The sequence below is a fragment of the Castanea sativa genome, chromosome 7 (genome assembly GCF_040712315.1).
Source record: "Castanea sativa cultivar Marrone di Chiusa Pesio chromosome 7, ASM4071231v1".
Classification (NCBI taxonomy): Eukaryota; Viridiplantae; Streptophyta; class Magnoliopsida; order Fagales; family Fagaceae; genus Castanea; species Castanea sativa.
Window position 1 is genome coordinate 15696649 of NC_134019.1, and position 21558 is coordinate 15718206.

General features: G+C 34.6%; 1 protein-coding gene across 2 annotated transcripts; it reads right to left on the bottom strand.

The window, feature by feature from the left end:
- Positions 1 to 325: 325 nt before the first annotated feature.
- On the bottom strand, positions 326 to 8050 carry LOC142643485 (uncharacterized). Of its 2 annotated transcripts, XM_075818140.1 has the most exons (6): positions 7185 to 7430; positions 6524 to 6733; positions 5958 to 6403; positions 5783 to 5872; positions 2088 to 2873; positions 326 to 974 (listed from the first exon to the last, which is right to left on the bottom strand). In XM_075818140.1, exons 1-6 carry the CDS (start codon positions 7291 to 7293, stop codon positions 849 to 851), a joined length of 1767 nt encoding a protein of 588 aa, XP_075674255.1. In that variant the 5' UTR covers positions 7294 to 7430; the 3' UTR covers positions 326 to 848. The 2 variants fall into 2 exon arrangements, with proteins under 2 accessions (XP_075674255.1, XP_075674254.1); XM_075818139.1 differs by having other exon boundaries at positions 5958 to 6733; positions 7185 to 8050.
- Positions 8051 to 21558: the final 13508 nt, after the last annotated feature.

Below are 21558 nucleotides of genomic sequence, written 5' to 3' on the forward strand. Positions count from 1 at the left end.
CACGTGTCATTTCTTGGAACAACCTTCCATTTTGCAGGAGAGGATTTCTGTATCTCCAACTTAAGTATTTCTTACCAATTACAAAAACCCCACAAAATACAATAGATTGAAAGAAATACAAGTAAATTTGACTGAATTAAACCAACAAAAAAACCAGACTCAGCAAAACCATCTACCATGTTTTATGCTAAGCACAAGTCAGTTGTGTTGTGTAAAAAGCACAAGTAGACGCCAGTAGGGTGTCCAGAACCCAAATGAATCGAAACAAGCATCGTAGCAGTGATGCTTTAAAAAAAATAAAAAATAAAAATTGTGCTGCTCTCCGTATAAGAACATTGGTATTATTCCTCAGATATAAACATTGAATTTTCAACATAACAAATAAAATGCTGAAGGCCAAGAAAGCCAAAGCGAACTGAAATTTTTTTTCCTCTTTTTCTTTATCAAATATCTAATGAAATCAAAATCTATTTGTGGAATTGAGCCCCAAACAAATAACTAAAAGGAAAAACACACTTTTCTCATACTAATTTCCCTCAGCAGCTTCTTACATCAGATCAATATAAATCCTATTCCTACCTCTTCTATCCTTCAAACTCAGAAAATCGTAAAGTTAAAAAGTAAGCAGAGTATTACTAATTTTCCTCAGGAATGGGCCATTTGCAGTTTATTCCATATAACTTCAGCAAACGGCAATTGCAGACGCATCCCATGATCTTTCTCCTCTTTAACACCCCCATTTAGCTAAAATCACTTCTCAGTATCAATCAAAACAAAAAAGGAAAATAAAAGTAAACCACCATTCAGACTTCCTATTTTTGCTTAAACATGTTTGCCACAGATTATGACTAAGCAGCAGACGAGCTCAATTCAGATGAAGCACCAACACAGCTGCCATCCTGTGAGGTGAGTGCCAGTGAACTCTTTGGCTGCATTCCATGCAAAAGTTTTGATAACGGCCGCAATTTCATGTACTGCATAAGAAGTCAAGCACAAAGATTTATAAAGTGATATCCAGATGATATGTTTTACCGTTAAATAAAAAAATCAATATTATTTATAGAAGACCAAAATATACCATTGGTCCCTGAAGTATATACTGTAAGCACTTTTAGAAACCTAATGATTAAAATAATCAATTTTAGTCTCTATAGTTTTTAGAATGAGCTCTTTTGGTCCTCCTGTCATGATCCATTAATTTTCTTGTGTACATGGCTAACAGAGGAATGAGATGAAAAAAAAATCCTACACAGTAGCATTTCCCCCAACCCAAACTCAGTTGAACTCTTTTTTGTTTTTAGCTCAGACTAGACAATGCTTTGGCTGAGTAAGCACAAGAATGCTGTGGTGGATCTCTTGTATTGAGCCATTTCATCAATTCCACTGACTGGAAACAATGAGGTGCTCCAATAGCATGGGACAAAATAATCAGATGTGTTAAATATTAGCCAGCCAAGAGCAGAGTTATCCAGAAGTTCTTATGCATTTATGAGTTCTTAGAGAAGCATCAGTACCAAGATTCAGCGGATGTTTCTATGGATTAGAAGAAACTGATATTTGAGCAGCTTCTAGAGAAATCAAGAAGGGACTTGAATTTCAAGGCTTGCAAAGAATTATGTGCTCATAAGGGTAACTAGATCTTAAAAAGACAAGATGTCTTGACGAAATTAGTGAAGAAAATCTTAAAATGCTCAAAGAGAGTGTTGAGGTAGAATTTGACCGAAGAATTCTTCTCTGGCTTATTGCAACAAACCTTCATTATAATTCTGATTAACAGTGACGAAGTGACCTCACAGGTTCAGGTTGGGTAAATAGGCACTCACAGGTTTGCGTAGGGGGAAATGCCACCTCATTGCTCCATTAGCCAAGCAACCACAAAAAATGAATGGAGCATGATAGAATGACCAAAAGTGCTCATTTCTAAAACATTAGGGACTGAAATTTATCATTTTAAAAATTAGGGACTAAAAGTGTTCAAAGTGTAAACTTCAAGAACCAACTGTGTATTTGGCCTTTATAGAACATAGAAAAATTATAGAAAGAGGTTAAAAAAACAAGGAAAGAGAAAATTCTAGAAGAGCCCTTACCTCAATGTAGAAAGCACTTATCTCCTCCTCTGTAAGGCCTTCATCCTCTCCAGCATTTTCCTCCCACCCAAGTGATCGTAAAAATGCAGTCTCTTCCTCATCTGGATAAAGAGTAACATCAGGGCTTGAATGTTGCTCTCTATTTCTTAAACATTTCTGAATCACATCACAGGCACTGCCAATGCAGGTCATCTCACCCCTACTTTCATTCAACAAGCCTGAAACAGGCTCATCTGATGAAATGGCATCCTCTGTATTCTGAAGAGTTATGGACATGACAGCGGCAGCTTCTGCAACCGATTTATCAGCATTCTCTGAAATGGATGACAAGGCAGCTTGGCAAGGATCAGAGACAGCAGAAGGGAAGTATGTAGGAGAGTTCTTCCTTGAAAGACTTTTGAAGAAATCATTCCGGCTCTGGACTTGAGTTGATGGTTTCTTCTCCATAGTTGTCCGAAAAGAGGTTGGCCTGTGATCAGCAGTGGCAGCACTTAAATTGTTGCTTAACTTCCTCAAGGATGCAGACCCAGCACCCGATGGAGCGATGCCAAGTGGACTATTAGCTAGTCTACTTCCATTAGTAGGACTCAAGCTATCCTTAGCGGCTGAAGAGAAACCATTCAACTCTCGCGACAGACTAAGGACATGGAGATTACCCACAGATAACTTTGTAACATCAGATTTTGCAGGCCCTCCACGTGGACTGTTATTACCGAAGTGTGAAGATGAGAATGAATGCTGCTGCTGCCCAATCTTGGGTTTTGATTTCTCCGAAGGACTGGGAACCTAATAAGAATCAAACATAAATGACCCAACATTAAATTAATGTATCACATAAATTCAAGGGATCTATCACAGTTTGAAGCAGTGATTTTTAGGCTTTAGAATATTAACCCCATAGCATGTACATTAACAAACTTATGAGCAGTTAACTTTTCATATTGTTTAGATACTGTTTTATTTGTGGATAGATAGCAAAGTAACTATTCATGACACATTAACTTTTCATATTGTTTAGTATTTTGGTAATGTGTCATGAATAATTACTTTGCTATCTATCCACATATAAAACAGTATCAATATGACCACCCTCCCTGTAAGCAAGCCAAGCCTCATCCAAATAGTATAAAATAAAGTGGTCCAAGAAAACAATACAAGGATTTTCTCATTACCACCAGCACATTTTTTCAGCTATGCTATCCTTGCAATGTTTTCACTTGTAATAAGAAATTCCATAGGTGCAATTGATAGCAATCATTGAAAAGGGCCAACCCGTGTCAGCTTAACTCTTCTATACTTTTCTCTGACTTCAAAAGGCTACTAAATTGCAAAGAGCATGTTATTTGCTAATATCTTTAAGTAGGTGGTGGAATATACTACACTTGACAAGGCAGTGTGAAGAATATAATCTCTCAATGAAAATGCCCACCATGATGTCATGTCCCTCACCATGAGGTGGGTGTTCTTGAGGTCCATGGTGAGAATTTTACTAAATATTTCAAATTTTCCAAATCTTTAGCCTATTAATGCCATCTTGTAAGGCCTCAAAATTAATATTACTTTTGACCCTCCGTCATTATTCTTACACTTTTTCTAAAATAATATGATGGAAAAATCATTTCTTGACTGGCTCTTCATTCTCCATCTTTATTAAAATCATATACATTGAAAGATCCACCAACAAGTCAGTTGACAGTTGACACTTGACAGGGAAAAAATATATAAGCACTTGCAAGCAACCCAAAAAACTTCTTCTTTTCTTTTTCCTTTTTTTTATAAGTAATAATGCTCCATTCACCAAAAACAGGAAAAGTACAAGAAGGCAACCATAAAACTTATAAGAACTGCGAGAAACTAGAAAACATGGAAGCAAAAAAGCAAAATTTCGAGTGCACTTCTTTTGATTGTTTGAATATATCAGTTAATTGTGAGCAACCAGAAAACAAGTACATTTCTAGAAAAAAAAAAGTTTCAAATCATGTTTGAGTGTTTGAATATAAATGAAGCAGCTACATGTGGCATCAAAATTATAAAGCAATACCACAATTTTTGGTCCCACCACCATCAAAGCAACAATTATATTATGTTTTGTTCCTTCACACAACGCAGAAAAGCCTTCTCCCAACTATCACAACTAACCCCCTTTTTTATGTGATTCAACCACCCCAAGTAAATCCCATTTTGCAATTCACTCACATCTTGCAACAAACTTTTTTATAGGTAAGTTATACAAGCGCCCAGTGGGTTTTGAAATCACGACCTCACCCTCTCTCCATTCTTGTGGGCTTTGAACTAAAGCTCATATGCATCTAGCAATAAATTTGTTGACTAGAGCATAAGCCATAAATTGTTCATATTCAACCCCTTTTATTTTACCACAAACACTCGAACCTTTCAAGTCCTTCCAATTTTCCTTCTTATCATTCATCATCACATTCCTAAGACATAGCTAGTGATGCTGGCTGGTGCAATGATTCATCTTTGTACACATGATCCAAATTCACCATCCCAAGTTCCCCAAAATTTTCTCAAGAAATGTTAACTTTAACCATCCATTTATGCTTTCAGCTATAATTCTATCCCTCATTTTCCTACCATGCATCAATAACTTGCTAGTTTGAAAGCCTTCTCATTGTAATGCATGTTTCATTTGATAGTATAACCCCCCACCCCCCTCCCGTGGAAACACTGCTGGATAGAAACAGAAATGTCTGGCTACAACTGTTGAGCATAAAATTTCTTGTCACAAATGGATAAACACTCCTCCACCCAAAATATTTATCATCCATTGGAGCATTTTGCTAGTAGTCTCATAACCAACTGCAGGCAGCAGTTGGATTGCCTGCAAGACTGAGGGCTCCACAACCAATTTCTCACACTCCTCAGTTACAGATCGATAAAACCAGATATTGTAAACTGATCAACACATGCTCTAAAGCAAGAAAACCAAAAACAAGAAAACAACTGATGAACAAAATTTTACAACTCAAAGACATCTGAAAATTAAGCTTAAATAGATTCTCATTCTACTCCTGAATGTATCAACATAACCTTCTGTTATTGGATAACATAACAATCCAAAGATTTTTATCAAAATAATAGTTACATCTGTACACTATTTTTTTCCTTTGATAAGTAATAAAGTTTTATTAAAACAGAATAACTACCTCATGTACACAATTTATATATAAGGTAGCCTAAAGAACTACACGTGAATGGGCATTATAATCAAAATGATAGAGAATGTATGAAATCTACAATCATAAAGATAGAATCTATGCAATCTACAAATAGAGTGAGATCACTAAAGGGTATGTCCTGAGACCAATCAAACAAAGATCTAGTACATAGCAACTTCTTCAATCCTCAATGCTTACGCACAATCAACATTCATATAGATTTCAATGCCCTTGATGAGAAACATACAGTATGAGGCCTGATCATGCATATCTTCCAGTATCTGTGCAACAATGCAAGCTAGTGCATAAGATTTTTGCTCATTGATGAGTCATCATACTTCTTTAGTTATAAAATGTCTGTCCATAACCATTATTTTATCTCTACCAGAATGGACAGAAGGCTTCCGATTGGATGACTTTCAAAGCATTAATATGTACACAAGGCAGACTACAATATGTACGATGCACAGCTCTAGGTATTTATGAAATACAATTGAGGTAAGCAACAACTCTTACCAGGGGCTTGGTCATGGAAAATGTCATGGGAATTAATTGCCTAGATTGCTTCATAGCCAGCTCATCAAGCCTCTGAGTTTTAACAGATAACTACATTCAAAAGCATAGGACACCATATGAGCAGGACTATATGTTCTAACAAATGGTCAGAAATACAATGGAAAATCCAACTTACTTGGGGACGTGCGCGAGCATGATCAAGACCATTAGCCAATGTTTCAGCCATATTGATGCGTGTCCCTGTGCTTGGAGACACAGAAGCTGAGCTTGCAGCAAGAGTTTGCTGTGCCAATGCTGCATCTGTGCTATTGCATCCAGATATCTGAGGCACCTCTACTAGAGCAGACTTCCAGCTATCACAACCAATCGTAGATGAAATGCCAGTTGGACAATTCTGGATGGTAGTCTCCAAGCCAGAAGATGAGACTCTTCCTATTTCAGAACCACTTTGTCTCTCTTCAGCTATGAGCAAAGGAAAGTCCTGTTCAAATGCAGTTTTAGTAGAACTGCTAACACTACCACCACCACCACCACCAAGCAGGCCATTAGCATCGCTGTGTTTTCTTTTAGCATTATTTGAGTCACCAGCTACTTTCCTAGGCCATGTGTTACCACGTTTCCCTGTAATCATAGACTGTGAATGCATCAACATATTCTTCTCAATCCTATTGGGCAAGAAGGTACCAAGAGTATCAGAACTGTCATGCAGCCTGTGGTCACCCAAAACCAACTTGTTCTTACCACGGTAGTCATTAGTGTCCTCCCAATCCCAATCATGCTGGCTTCTGCCAAAACTACTGTAAGATCGTGAGTGGGCAGAACCATTACTACTAGAACTCTGGCGGAAATAGGAGGAAGTTGCTTGATCAGAAGCAAATAGGTGACCTATATCACAATCACTAGTGCTCACAGACGACCCATTTCTCACATGCTTTGATATGGGATGATCATCTATATCAGAAGATATACGCAAAGGTTAAACATTTCAGCTTATGCTCTAATTGTTTAATTCAAAAATGTAATAAAAGACAAGACAATTAAAATTCCTTATTTTCTTTTTTATTTCAGAGAGAGAATGATGGATTCAAAATCATATTGATTTAATGATTCCATTCATCTCCAACAGTCTTTTGAGACCCAACAAAAGGGTAAATTTTTGAGTATGAGTCCCCAAGAAAACATAACAATTTAAGGGCATATGCATTAATCAGCTAAAAACAAATTCCAGCATTATTCAATCTTTAGTACAGATTTGGTATATCATCTTTTGCTACTACTAAAACAACACAAAAATAGGACTCGAGCTTAGGTTCCTTCCATGTTCCTCAAATTTCTCAGCAACCAGGAAATAATGAAACAGATAAAACATAGAATAAATTGAAAGAGAGGAAATGAGAATTACCTGACTTCAATGAAGATGATGAAAATTGATGGTTTGAACTGCTCGCACCAGTGACACTTGCACTGCTTTTCAACCATTCCGGCACTAAAGTAAGCTTACTTCTATCCATTACTTGACTCAATCATGATCAAACAAAAAATTAAACGAATCCCAATTCGTCGTTCATGTAAAACTTCTTGATTCCCCCCTCCCCCACAAAATCCTTAACAATCTTTCTTTAAAAATAAAATAATAAAAAATCAATCCAGTATCACTTTCAATAGAAAGAAGTAAGTGGTAATCTCAATCAAAATTCTCCAAACCCCAATTCTTCAAAACTGTCCTGTACACTACAAAATGAGGCTTTTCTTTTCTTTCTTTCATTCATTCATATCTCTTCCTCTCTGTACACTATATATACTATGTTGGTCAAGAATCCAAATTAATCAAATTCTACATAAGAAACTTATATATAGTATACACTCTACAAGAAGAAGGAAGAAAATTTTGTGAAGAGGAACAAACTAACTCGTTTCTCAGCCAATATTGTTTGTGTTGGTTTGAATTGAAGAAGCATATTCCTGTGAAGTGGGCAAGAACCCAGACCCATTATCAAAAAACCAAAACCCTGAAAAATTAAGCAAAAGCCCAGACTCCTTTTGACTCTAGGGTTTGGAGTGTGATGTTTGAACAGAGCAAAGCAGAGCAGAGCCAAAAGAAAAAGAAATAAAAACTAGTCCTATTATGCTATACAGAGAGTGCGTGCGTGCGTGCGTGCGTGTGTGTGTATGGGTATGATGAAAATTGAGTTGGGTGTAAAAAAAATTTGGGATATTGGAAACTGAGATGGAATGGAAGGGACTCTGGTTTGAAGAGGAGATTATAACAAGGCTTGTTTGTGAGTTGTGTGGGAGTATATGTGTTTGTGCGTAGTTGGCTGCGTGTGGAAAAAGAAACGGATTCAAATGGACCTCTATTTTTTTTTTTTCTTTCTTTTGTTTTGGGGGAGTTTTGGTTGGTTAGCAGATAAGAGTATAGTCTAGGAAGTTGGATGGAATGGTAGTCAAATGGATAGGCACATGGATTTCTTTTTCAAAATAACAACCATTTTCAACCAATTTTATTAGTTAGCATCGTTTCCAAACTATTTAAGAAACTAATATCTCGAGTGTCTTGGACTCGATTTCACTGTAGCAACTCGAGTATCAAAGACTCGATTTCTATGAAAATCAATGTGAAAATCGAGTTTCTAAGAATCGAGTTCCACAAATTTACTAAGAAGAAGGCAAATATCATAAAGATGAAACAAACAACAAACCCAAATCAATCAAAAACAACGAACCAACTCTTCTGCTCTCTGAACTCCTGTGGTTGAGCTCCTTTGCTCTTCTTCCGACCATCATCGCCACCATCGGCGATGGTCTGATCTCTAGCTTATCTCTCTTACCCTGAACAAAAACCATTTTTGTGATTTTTGGGTTTGTTCCTAAAGTGGGTGTGGTTTTTGTCATGGGTGGGTGTTTCTGGGTTCTTGAGGTTTTTCTTGATTTGGTCTTTGTATGTTTGTTCTTGATTTGGTCTGGAAGGGTCTGGCCTCTAGAGAATGAAGAATGAAGGGAAAGGAACCAAGGAAAAAGAGCAAGGAACTCGAGACTCTTACACTCGATTTGCTACAGTGAATTCGACTCTTAAAAACTCAAGATGTTAGTTTCTGCCAACTAACAAAATTGTTAGAAAAATGATGTTATTTTGAAGAAAAAAAAAAATCCTAGGCACATAGGCCATACTCTACTTATTTTGGTTGTTGGGTTACTAGTGATAAGCTGTAACACTTTCCCTTAAAATTTCCTTACCGTATTTTATTTAGTACAACCCTCCCCTCATCCTATCTTTTTTTTTTCCTTTTTTTTTTTTTTTTTTGTAAAGAATTTCAACTTAGATCGCTAGCTCCTTCATGATTGTTTTTTATCATCTTATCAAGATATCAATTGGATTTTGGTGTAGGCAAGATTTTAATTCCAAATATCTTATTCTACAAGAAGAGACTTTTTGAATTGGGTTAACAAATTCCACCTCAAGCGAATCCTTCTCTGTCTCACACTCACTACAGGACAAATAACTTATTTAGATAAAGGAAATGAGCTAGGAATCTCTAGCCATCCTCATCTAGTCCATAAAAATGGAATTTACAAAAAAAGAAAAAGAAAAAGTGGGGCTATACTTTTTGAGGATTTTTTTTTAATAATATCATAGTTTTAAACTTATATCCACTATAAGATAATGATTAATAAAAACAAAAAAATAAAGTAAAATGCAATCCTTGGATTGCACCGCCTTGATTTTAGACGTCTTTGTTGGAAAGTAGGTGTTAGTTTTTTTTTTTTTTTTTTTTGGAATAAAAAGTAGGTGCTAGTTAAATTACAAAACTCTTGACAAATATAAATAATTCAAGAATCAAGGCTGTGTAGTCTAAGAATTGCATCTTACTTTATTTTTTTGTTTTTAATAATCATTATCTAGATAGTGGATATTAAGATGACTTTCCCCTCGTACTTGATTAAAAAGTTTAAAAGGATTAAGTTAATTTATTTTAATTTTCATTACGTGTTTTAAATTATATTTTAAATTCACTATAATTAAGTGTGTTCTAAATTTGATTTCAAATCCATTAAAATTTTATGTTACGTGTCCTTCCAATTTGGAAGTTCTTAATCTTTCATTTAAAACTACTTCCAACCCATTTGAAACTAATACAAAAAATGTCATAATTATAAAACTTCTTATTAACTCAACTGCAAACTTTTATGCATACAAAAGTAAAACTGCAAAATTCTTTAATGAAAATTTTACTAAGAATACCATTACTAATCTCTTTTCGATTTTTTTTATTTTTAAATTGAGATAGAAATCCTATTTAGGCTAATCTGAGCGTATTTATGTGAAACTCCATTTTGGAGAATTGTAATATAAGGAATGGCTAAAAATTAAAACTGAATTAGATTTATTTATTCTCAAAAAAAGAGTAGAGTAAAGTAAAGTAAAGTAAAGTAGGTTCTAATGTACTTCTTATGTTGAATTGTTGATTTGGTCTAGTTTATGTATTTACCCTAAATTTGAAAAGTATGGTGATAAGGCCGTTAGTATTGATAATTACACACAATGTTGCAATTTCAATAAAGCTCCAAAGTGCAGGATTTTCGCAAACTAATATATCAGCAAGTTTGAGATCGAATTCACATGGAAATGGAGTTGATTAGCATACCACAAGAAAATAAAACCAAAAAAAAAAAAAAAAATGTAATTGAAGAGAAAGTATGATGAGTTGTGTAAGGTCACAATTTGCACCTGACCCCAAAAGTAAGAATGGGATAGGCCCAAAAAATCTCAATACAATGAAATTTGTAGAAAGTGAGCTTGAAATCTAAGTTCTAGTGATGTTGGATAACAAGAATAATGGGCTAGATTGCAACATCATACACATTGGGTTGTTCATGTAATAGAAATTATCCTCGGACACAAGCCGAGGATGATTGATATTCTCTTTCACTCTTTCAAAGATAGATTACAATTATGGATACAAATTTGTACAATGTTTTTTCTCTTTTTTTTTTTCTTTTTTTTTCGATCCCCCCTCCTGAATGTCTTCCTTTGCCTTTTATATTACTCTTCTTCTTCTCCCCATCTTCCACGTAGGGATCAAATTCCTAATTTAGATACTTGTCCCATCCACTTATCCCTGAAGTCTTTGGAGGCAACTGTAAGGCTGAACCCTGATGCTCAGGCACCACTTCCCTATTAATGTGGTCAGAGAGTTAGCTACAGAGCATTTAATGCGGTGGTAACAAATTTATCTCAGATATTTCGTAACCCTTCTTCTTATCTTCTACATCCACCATGCTTACCCCTACTTATGGGATTTCCTAGAATATCGCCTTTGGACGTCGAGCAACCTTTTCCTGTCTCGGCCATAATTAGCCGAGGACATACTCTTCCTCGGGTCACCTTCTTGGACAACCTTAATCTGACCTCGCCTCTTCATCCATCTACAATATCCCTTGGGCTAATATTCCCACATCCTTGGACCATTTAGTGTCCTCAGATTGGGCCTCTAGCCCAACACATCTTTCTTGGCCCATTGACCCCACAGTAGCCCCTCGAAATTCTCATTTATGCCACCTCGGGAGGAAAAGAGGATCTCAACATTTGCCACCATTAATTTGTGTTCGTCATAGCTTAAGAACAAAATCTAGAACTGACACACAATTTTAAAGAACATTATGTATTAAATTAACCCCACTCCTCTTGTCAACAACCAGCAAATAAGTGATGATACCAACATGGGCTAGTCATGGGAAGCATATATGAATCTCATCAATACTACATTAAAGAATAAAAACGTCAATACAAAACAAGTTTGACATTTCACAGTTAGTACTAAACACTAAACCTGCCTGTTTCATTGTAGCAAGCTACTAATACAAAAGAAGCTCTTAAAAGCTAATGAAAATTAGTTGTAAAGTTGAACATCATCTTAGATATATGTGTATAGTACAGTAGGATCACATTGCAACAACAAAAAGTGAGTGACCCAACATATATCCTTAGTCAGTAGAATCATATTGTAACAAAAAAGAAGAAGTTTTAAGCGCTCTCTTAATCATACAAAACAAGAGCATTAATGAATATAATAGTCTAATGACTAGACCTTCGTTTTTCAAGGATGTCCATTTGGTGCTAATGAATATATTCTTGCTGCACTTAAGACAACGTACTTACATCCATCATCATAATCTCTGTTTCCTCCTCCACTTGTTTCATTCTATATTTCTCCATTTCATTGTCTTCCTTCAATTTATCCAATCTCATTTTTTCCATTACATTTGCCTCTATCAATTTTTTCATAGCCAATTCTATTTTCATTTTTTCTGTTTCAAGTTTTTTATCCTCAAGAAGAATTCGAGCCATCTCCTACTCATGGTCTGCAAGACGTCCTTTCTCAATACAAGCCATTTTCATCTCGTTCATTTTTCTTTTTTCTTCCATCATAACATTCAATACATCTTCTATGTGAGAAGTCGTACATTCTTTGCACTTTTGTTTCTTCAATCTTTCTTTTTCAGCTTTCACCCCTAGTGGTCTCTCCAAGTTTACAGTGTTGGGTTACACGTGTGAGTGAAGTCCCACATTGAATAAAGATGAGAAGAATGGGTGGTTAATATAACATAATTGAGCACATACCCATTGGGCTTAGGCATTTTAGGTTAAAGTGTGTCTCTATATGTTATATTAATTACTCAAGGAAGCTCCCCAAGGTGTTTATCCCCCCAATAAGTGGTATCAGAGCCCATGGCGGTGTGCGGCGAAGGTGGTGAGGTGTTCATGGTCCCTACCCAGCAGGGACAAAGAAAGCCTAAACGGCCCACACACAAAGATCTTGGAGAAGAAAAAAAAAAAAAAAAAAAACAGCCTAACAAAGGAATATTGCTAATGGTGCTAAATAATGGTGCGGTTCCCATGGACATGGATGTGCGGGGTTCCCATGGATGTGTGTGCGGGGTTGACACGCAGTTCCCATGGATGGCGTACGAGAGACCCATGGATGAAGCGTTGATGAAGTGAAAAGCCCATTAAGCAAGGGGGAGTGAGTAAGACTTGTTCATGGCCCACAGAGAGGTCTTGAAACCCATAGAGAGGTAGACTCACACGTGAGGGGGAGATTGTTGGGTTACACGTGTGAGTGAAGTCCCACATTGAATAAAAATGAAAAGAATGAGTGGTTAATATAACATAATTGAGCACATACCCATTGGGCTTAGGCTTTTTGGGTAAAAGTGTGTCTTTATATGTTATATTAATTACTCAAGGAAGCTCCCTAAGGTGTTTATCCCCCCGACATACAATTGGAACTTGTAGAGCATCATCATCCTCTAAATGTTCAAACTCTAGATTAGAAGGTGAAAATGCCTCAAATCTCCTTTTTTTTTGTTGTTGATTGTTAACAATAACCAACCATTTTGGTGAGCGCTTTAACAAATTCCAACAATGTTCATACTGAAATTTGGTGCCCTGGATTGCATGATAAAGGTTTCTTGCTGCATCAAGTTGAACAATTAACAAATAGATTATAAGGATAACTAAGAAGTGAGATATGCTTCTAAGTTCAACAGCAAGGGATTCTGTGCAAGCCACAAGAGCTTTGATGTGAAAAAAAAAGGTGCTGCGATTCTTTATAATGCTGAACTAGCAAAACAAGAAACAAACTCTAGAGGAATGAATGATAAATCACAAATCAACACCATGCTTCAAGCCTAGGTCTAAATAAATGTTTTTACCACAGGGAGTTCTTTGTAGAAGATGAATAACTCCCTTATATGGCCTCCACTTATATGACAATGAACATGAAGAGACATCTTCCCCTTTACTTTCTTCCACTCTGCCACCATTTCATCTCTTTGCAATCTATTGTACCACCCTTGCAACTAAAAATTATATCCAATCTCCAATCTTTTAGGTTCCGAAACATAAAGTATGATAAAGACATATAATAGAACATATATCAACAAAACTGTTTTCTATTAACTCTTTATAATCCCCTACTATCCTGTGTCTTTCTTTATAATGAACTAGATGAATTCCCGCACGATGTGCTGTACAACTTATTATTAGTTTTCTTTAATATTTCTATAATTTTTATAAAGAATATTGTAGTTGAACTGGTTGGCACTCAATTTCCAATAGAGACATTTATAATTCAGATCCCTCAACTATTGATGTGTGAAAAAAAATTTCAATATATTTCCTTGTAAAAATTATAATCTTTAGTTATTTTATAGACAAAATAGAAAGACACTAAGAGTAGTGTAGTGATTTGATCACACTATATATGTTTGTATGTGTGTGTGTGTGTGTTTGCTAATTGAAAATTACATGATATAATGATTAATATAGATAAACATGATTCATGCCTACTAAAAAAATGCATATATACTTTTTTTTTTTGTAACATTCTTGATTGTGCGTTACTAAGTTTCCCCCTTTTTGTTGGGCATTGCATCAATTATTGCATAATGCAGCGTTTCAATTGTTTCTCACATAAAATAAAAAATGTTTCTCATATGATTCTAAGAAAAAATGATACTCTCTCCGTCCCAATTTGTAATCTAGTTGCGACACCTTTTTAGTTGCCTCCTTAAGAATAACTCTTTAAAAAAATAAAAAATAAAAACTGATTAATTTATTTAAGGATAGTTTTGAAAACACAAGACAATAAATGATATTCCCTTAAAAAGTTTGATTTTTCAAATAGGACAAACAAATTAGGAGGGAGGGAGTATTAAAATTTCATTATGCTATAACATAATAAATATATTTATTCTATTACACAGACACACACACACACACACATATATATGTATGTATGTATGTATGTATGAAAGGAGCTAGGAAGTTTAAATGATTAGCAACTAAACATGAGTAAGAATGTCATATTATAAATTTATTATTATTATTCCAACTAATAATTATCTCTTTTATAAAGTTTATAAAAAATTAATCATATAAATTCATTTAATATATATAATTAATACACAACTATAGATAATTAATATATGCATTTAGATATTTATGGAAGATGGTTTTGGATAATGCTGTACATATATTATAAAGAAAAAGTAAACTAAATTAGAGTAAATAAACATATACATTTTGAGATATTAAAAATTAATTTAGTAGTTTCACTGGATATTTGTAGCCTTCTCAAGGTAAGATTTTTTTTTTTTTTTTTTAAATCATGAAACCGAAGATAAATGCAAAAAAGTAACAGGACCATGAAAATCAACTGATTTGTGTTGTGTTCACATATTTCATGCCATAAAATGAAAGTATGCACAACTCTCTCACCATCTTCTACTCATCGATAGTGTAACATTAAGACATGACGTGGGCAAGTGTATATGCATGTATCTTATAGATGATTTAAAATTAAATTATGGTAGAATATGGTTTTACATTGCGCACCAAATATTTTCTCTCCTTATATGCCCAAAGTAAAAACCATCCAACAAATTACCCAAACATAAATCATATTTAAGCCCCTAATTTAAATATAAAAAAAAATTATAACTATAGAGGTTTCAGCGTCTTGATGTTAGTGGGCGGCCGGTCTAACAGAAGTAGTGACCTCATAGATTCCTCTTTCTCTCCCTTTCAAATATTTTGTCAGTCTCAGGTCTTTTATTTTGGTAATATATAGTAAAACAATGCATTTTATTTAACAATCCATAACATTTTTGTATCTTTCTATCTCTTTTTAGGACCTTATCTGGTTAGTTATTAATATTAGTCCTTAATTATTATTATTATTTTTTTTGTTTTTTTAAATACTAAAATAGTGGGTATGCTAAAAGAAATGAAGAATAGAAAAATGTTTGGTGTAAGTTTAATCAATTAATTGATTCTCAAAAAAATGTTTAATCAATTAATGAGACATTAATGAGATAACAGTAAATTAAGTTGATGTGGACTTTTGGATAACAGTGAAAAAAACTTAATGAAAGAGGTAAAAAAAAAAAAGCTAGATGCAAAATTAGAGCTCCACTTGGCAGGACTTCATTTACTCTCGCATGAGATTTCTGCTTTTATATATATATATTAATATTGATTTTAACCAAAATTATATATCCTCTATTTTTTTAGAGACAGATTTTTCTAGTTTTAGCAATAGATACACATCTACTTTCCATGATCTCCTTGATCCACCTTGATAGAGGTCTGTAGTCCACTCTTCGCATTGCTAAATAAGTAAGGAATTGTATGATCCAACCCATAAGATCCCCCTGCCTTCTCTGTTTTCCTTAGAGCAAGATTTCAATCATATTCATATAATTCCATTTCTATAAAGTGGATTCCACATACCCCATCAATTATTTAACTATTATATTATTGTAAGGGGACAATTCTAACTACTAAGATGTCAATTTTAATTATATTACCAAATAAAAAGTTTGCTTGAAATCAAAGCTGACATTTTTGGCAATATAAACCAGTTTGCTTCTAACTTCTCATATTACTGTAACACATGAATCAAAATGCATTGAAAAAAATAAAAGAACAAGAAGAAGGAAGGAAGAAAAAAATGGATTAAGCTCTGTATGAGGGAAGGCCTTAAGTCGAACAGTTGGCATGCAAAATTAGAGATGAGGCCAAAAACTTTATTAAAAAAATAAGAAACTAAAAGGAATCAGATTAGCTTATTGACTCTAAATAAGATTGATTAAATAGCTATAGATGAGATCAAGAAACAGAGTGAAAAAGAAAAACACAAATCATAGATACATAGAAAAAACCCATAAATCCAAAACTAAATCCAGACAGTAGCAATAGCAAATCATGTAAAACCACCAAATCTAGTATAAGCCAATAAATTCAAACATTATGCAAAAAAAAAAAAAAAAAAAACCATGAAATCAAATTTTGGGTACCGATTTCCGTTGTTGACCAATATTCTCAGATTTCCATTGTTGAACGATGTTCTCAAGTTTTCGTTCTTCCTCACTAGTGGTTGAGCCACGATTTGGGGTTCAAAATATCTGGGTAGATCGTTTTGTGATAGAGAGCTTCGTCGATTTAGTGTTTCACCGTTGTTTTCTGATGAGAAGCAAAGAGAGAGTTTTTTTTTCTAAAGAGAAGCAAGAGAGAAAGGGAGTGAAGAAGAAAGAGAAAGAAGCCTTTTTTTTTTTATTCAACCAGTATTATTTTAAGGGGAAATATTCTTTAGATGTGCAGTGCTCTCCAAGTTAAAAGAGCTACTATAGCAAATCTTAAAAAAAAAAAAAAAAAAAAAATTGGAGATGGAGAGACTATTGGAGGGGTTTTTCTCCAAATTAGGCTTTAAAGAGCCTATTGGAGATGCTCTAACTATCCAATTATGCTTTCTGCCATAATACTATCCCTCATTTTCCTACCATACATCAATAACTTGCTAGTCTGAAAGCCTTCTCATCGGAATGCATGTTTCGTTTGATAGTATAACACACAACACCACCCCCCCCCGGGTGGCAACACAGATGGATAGAAACAGAGGTGTCTGGCTACAGCTGTAGAGCATAAAATTTCTTGTCACAAACGGATGCACACTCCACCCAAAATATTTATCATCCATTGGAGCCTTTTGCTAGTAGTCTCATAACCAACAGCCGGCAGCAGTTGGATCGTCTGCAAGACTGAGGGCCCCACAATCAATTTCTCACACTCCTCAGTTACAGATCAATAAAACCAGATATTGTAAACTGATCAACACATGTTCTAAAGCACCTCATCAATCACATTTCCTCCATCCTTTTTTCTTCTCCTTCCACGTGGTCTATAATTTCCATCACTTAGAATGATTATGACCAAAATATAGAAAAACCTAAAAACAGAAAACAACTGACGAACAAAATTTTACAACTCAAAGACATCTGACAATTAAGATTAATAGATTCTCATTCTACTCCTGAATGTATCAACATAACCTTCTGTTATTGGATAACATAACAATCCAAAGATTTTTATCAAAATAATAGTTATATCTCTACACAACTTTTTTCCTTTCATAAGAGATAAAGTTTTATTAAAACAGAATAACTACCTCATGTACACAAAATTTATATATAAGGTAGCCTAAAGAACTACACGTGAATGAGCATTATAATCAAAAGGATAGAGGATGCATGAAATCTACAATCATAAAGACAGAATCTATGAAATCTACAAATAGAGTGAGATCACTAAAACCCAAGTCCTGAGACCAATCAAACAAAGATCAAGTAAATAGCAACTTCTTCAATCCTTATTGCTTACCCACAATCAACATTCATAGATAACAATTGCCCTTGATGAGAAACACACAGCATGAGACCTGATCATGCAAATCTTCCAGTATCTGTGCAAAGGCCAATGCAAGCCTAGTGCATAAGATTTTTTTCTCATTAATGAGTCATCATACTTCTTTAGTTACAAAATGTTTGTCCATGGCCATTATTTTATCTCAACCAGCTTGGACAGAAGGCTTCCTATTGGATGACTTTCAAAGCATTAATATGTACACAAGGCAGACTACAATATGTACAATGCATATTTAAGAAATACAATTGAGGTAAGCAACAATAGTGCAAAGAAGTACATTCCAAAGCGCAACAGTGCAAAGAAAGCTTTAAAAAAATCACTTTGTTATGCTTAACAAAACTTTCAGCAATGTGTTAAAAAAAATGAGATTTTGAGAAAGAAAACAGAAATAGATTTACTTTGTTGAGAGGGAGAGAGAGATTTCTGCTTTAGTAGGTGTATTCGAACATGGGTGTATTCGAACATTATGAGCTCTACACTCTAGAACTCTCACATATAGAAAACAAATAATCAGAGCCTAGGAGCACATGCCACAATCCTTACTGCTTAAAGGAAGGGCAAGCCCTACCCAATAGTAAGCTCAAAATGAGCTTAATTCAAGCTTCTTTGGAGGACAACAAAGAAATATCTTAGATCTATTATTACCAAAGTCAGGTCCCACAAAATTCAATTGTGGACAAACTTATCTAGTCCACCACCACATAGCACAAGATTAAACAAGCATATTAGAAATATTAACAACAACCTTTCTTAAGCCAAATATTCTTCCCATTAATATTTGTTTGTCAATCACGCAGCCAGGTAATTTAGTAGCTACCATCCAAAATTTACAACTATAACTATTTTCCAAAATTAGAACTGCTATCCTCAAGTTTGTATTTTGGAAGTGTTGGAGCATTTTAATATTAAATAATTAAAATGAATAAATGTGATAGCATAAATGTAAAGATGTGAGGGTGAATGTGGAAGATGCGGAGTTAGTGAAAATGTTTAATCCCACATTGAAAAGGAGAGAGACTATTTTGTTCTTTTTAATTGTGGTGATTAATGGGCTAACATGAATTTAGTAGACCCATTCAGACACAATCCAAGTTACTGCAATATACGCTAAAAAAAATAGATAGATTCTTGGCAATTATTCCCATTAATTGTATAACTCTAGCCCATCAGAATAATATCCAACAATTAATCTTGTAACACCCACTATATCAGAATAATGGACCTAATTAATCATATTAATTTGGGTAGTAATTTCGTGAGGCCCATTGAGCCTATAAATAGACCCATTCAGACACAATCCAAGTTACTGCAATATACACTAAAAAAAATAGAGAGATTCTTGGCAAGAAAGGGTGTTCTTTCTGGTGGAGCTCACCGGTATTCAGTTTCTCTTCGTGTTATTTCCATTATCATTGTGTTTGCACCAACAATTTTAAGGAGATTCATCACATGGAGCCTACACAAGAGAAACCAAATGAGCCTGTTGGAGATCTCAACAAGCCATTTCGCTTTAAGGGAGCCCACTTCAAGAGGTGGAAAGGAAATGTCATCTTCTACTTGAGCCTTCTCAAAGTTGCCTACATCCTCACTGAGAAGAATCCGTCAAAGGTTCCTACCGGTGAGATGAGTGACGAAGAATATATACTTCATCAAGAAAAAATAGATAAGTATACAAAAGATAAATATAATTGTCGCTCTTATCTATTGAATTGTCTTGCCGATCATTTCTATGATTATTATGATACAACTTACAAGTCTGCTAAAAAAATTTGGAAAGCTTTACAAAGCAAGTATGATACCGAGGAGGCAGGTGCAAAGAAGTATGCTGCTAGTAGATTTTTCCATTACCAAATGGTGGATGGAAAATCGGTGGTGGAAGCCTTTGCGGCACAAACAAAAGGAGACATCCTTGGAAACCTTGATCACACGCATCCGTGTGGAGGAGGCTAGAGGACAAGATGCACTCATGACATAAGAGAGCAATGGTAATTCCACCACAAAGGTAAACCTTATTTCATCCAATAATAATATGCCCAAAAATCATTTTCCTAGAAATGGTCAATTGAAGCAAAAAAATAAAGCCTTTAAAAATAATAATAGATCACCTCAAGGAAGGGGAAACCCGAATAAAAATTACAATAAGAACGAAGGACCCCCTTCACAAGATCAATTTAATAGATCCTGTTTTGTCTGTGTCAAGAGTGGGCATATTGCTCGATTTTGCAAATTTCGGAAACGTGAATCTGTTCCATAGGCTAACGTAACTGAAGAGCCTTTAGTGGCTATGATTACAGACATCAATATGGTGCAATATGTTGAAGGGTGGTGGGCAGATTCTAGTGCTAATAGGCACGTCTGCTATGACAAAAATTGGTTCAAATTGTACACTCCTTTTGAAGAAGAAAAAACTGTTATGTTTGGTGACTCTAGCAAAACCAGGGTTCTTGGGAGTGGTGAGGTTGAATTGAAATTCACTTCTGGACGTATGCTAACATTGAAAGATGTACTTTACACTCCGTCCATGAGGAAGAATTTGATGTCAAGTTTTTTGCTTAACAAGGTTGGCTTCAAGCAAACTATGGAATCTGATAATTATGTAATCACTAAAAAGGGATTATTTGTGGGCAAGGGTTATGCTTGTGATGGAATGTTTAAATTGAATGTTGAGAATAATAAAGCATCTACTAGTTCAGTTTATATGCTTTCTTCTATTAATTTTTGGCATGCTCGTTTGTGTCATATAAATAGTAGATATGTGGGAATCATGAGTAGTTTATGATTAATTCCAAAACTGTCAAAAGATTTTGAAAAATGTGAAACTTGTAGTCAAGCTAAGATTACAAAAAGGCCTCATAAAAGTGTTGTAAGAAATACCGAATTGCTTGAGTTAATTCACTCCGATTTATGTGAATTTGAGGAAATTTTAACTCGTGGAGGAAATAGATATATTATCACTTTTATTGATGATTTCTCAAAATATACAACTATTTATTTGTTGAAAAATAAAAGTGATGCTTTTTGAAAAATTTCAAGATTTTTTAAAAGAAGTTAAAAATCAATTCGGTAGAAAAATAAAAAGAATAAGAAGTGATAAAGGCCGTGAGTATGAATCAAGTGCATTCAACTCATTTGTTCAGTCTTTGGGAATTATCCATGAAACTACTGCACCATATTCACCTGCTTCTAATGGTGTAGCTGAAAGAAAAAATAGAACTTTAATTGAGTTAACAAATGCCATGTTAATTGAATCTGGTGCATCTTTACATTTTTGGGGTGAAGCTATTTTAACTGCATGTCATGTTTTAAATAGGGTGCCACATAAAAAGTCACACACCACACCTTTTGAGATGTGGAAAGGACATAAGCCAAATTTGAGATATTTGAGAGTATGGGGTTGTCTTGCTTATGTAAGGCTTACTGACCCTAAAATACCTAAATTAGGTATAAGAGCTACTACCTGTGCTTTTCTTGGTTATGCATTTAACAGTGCAGCCTATAAATTTTTTGATCT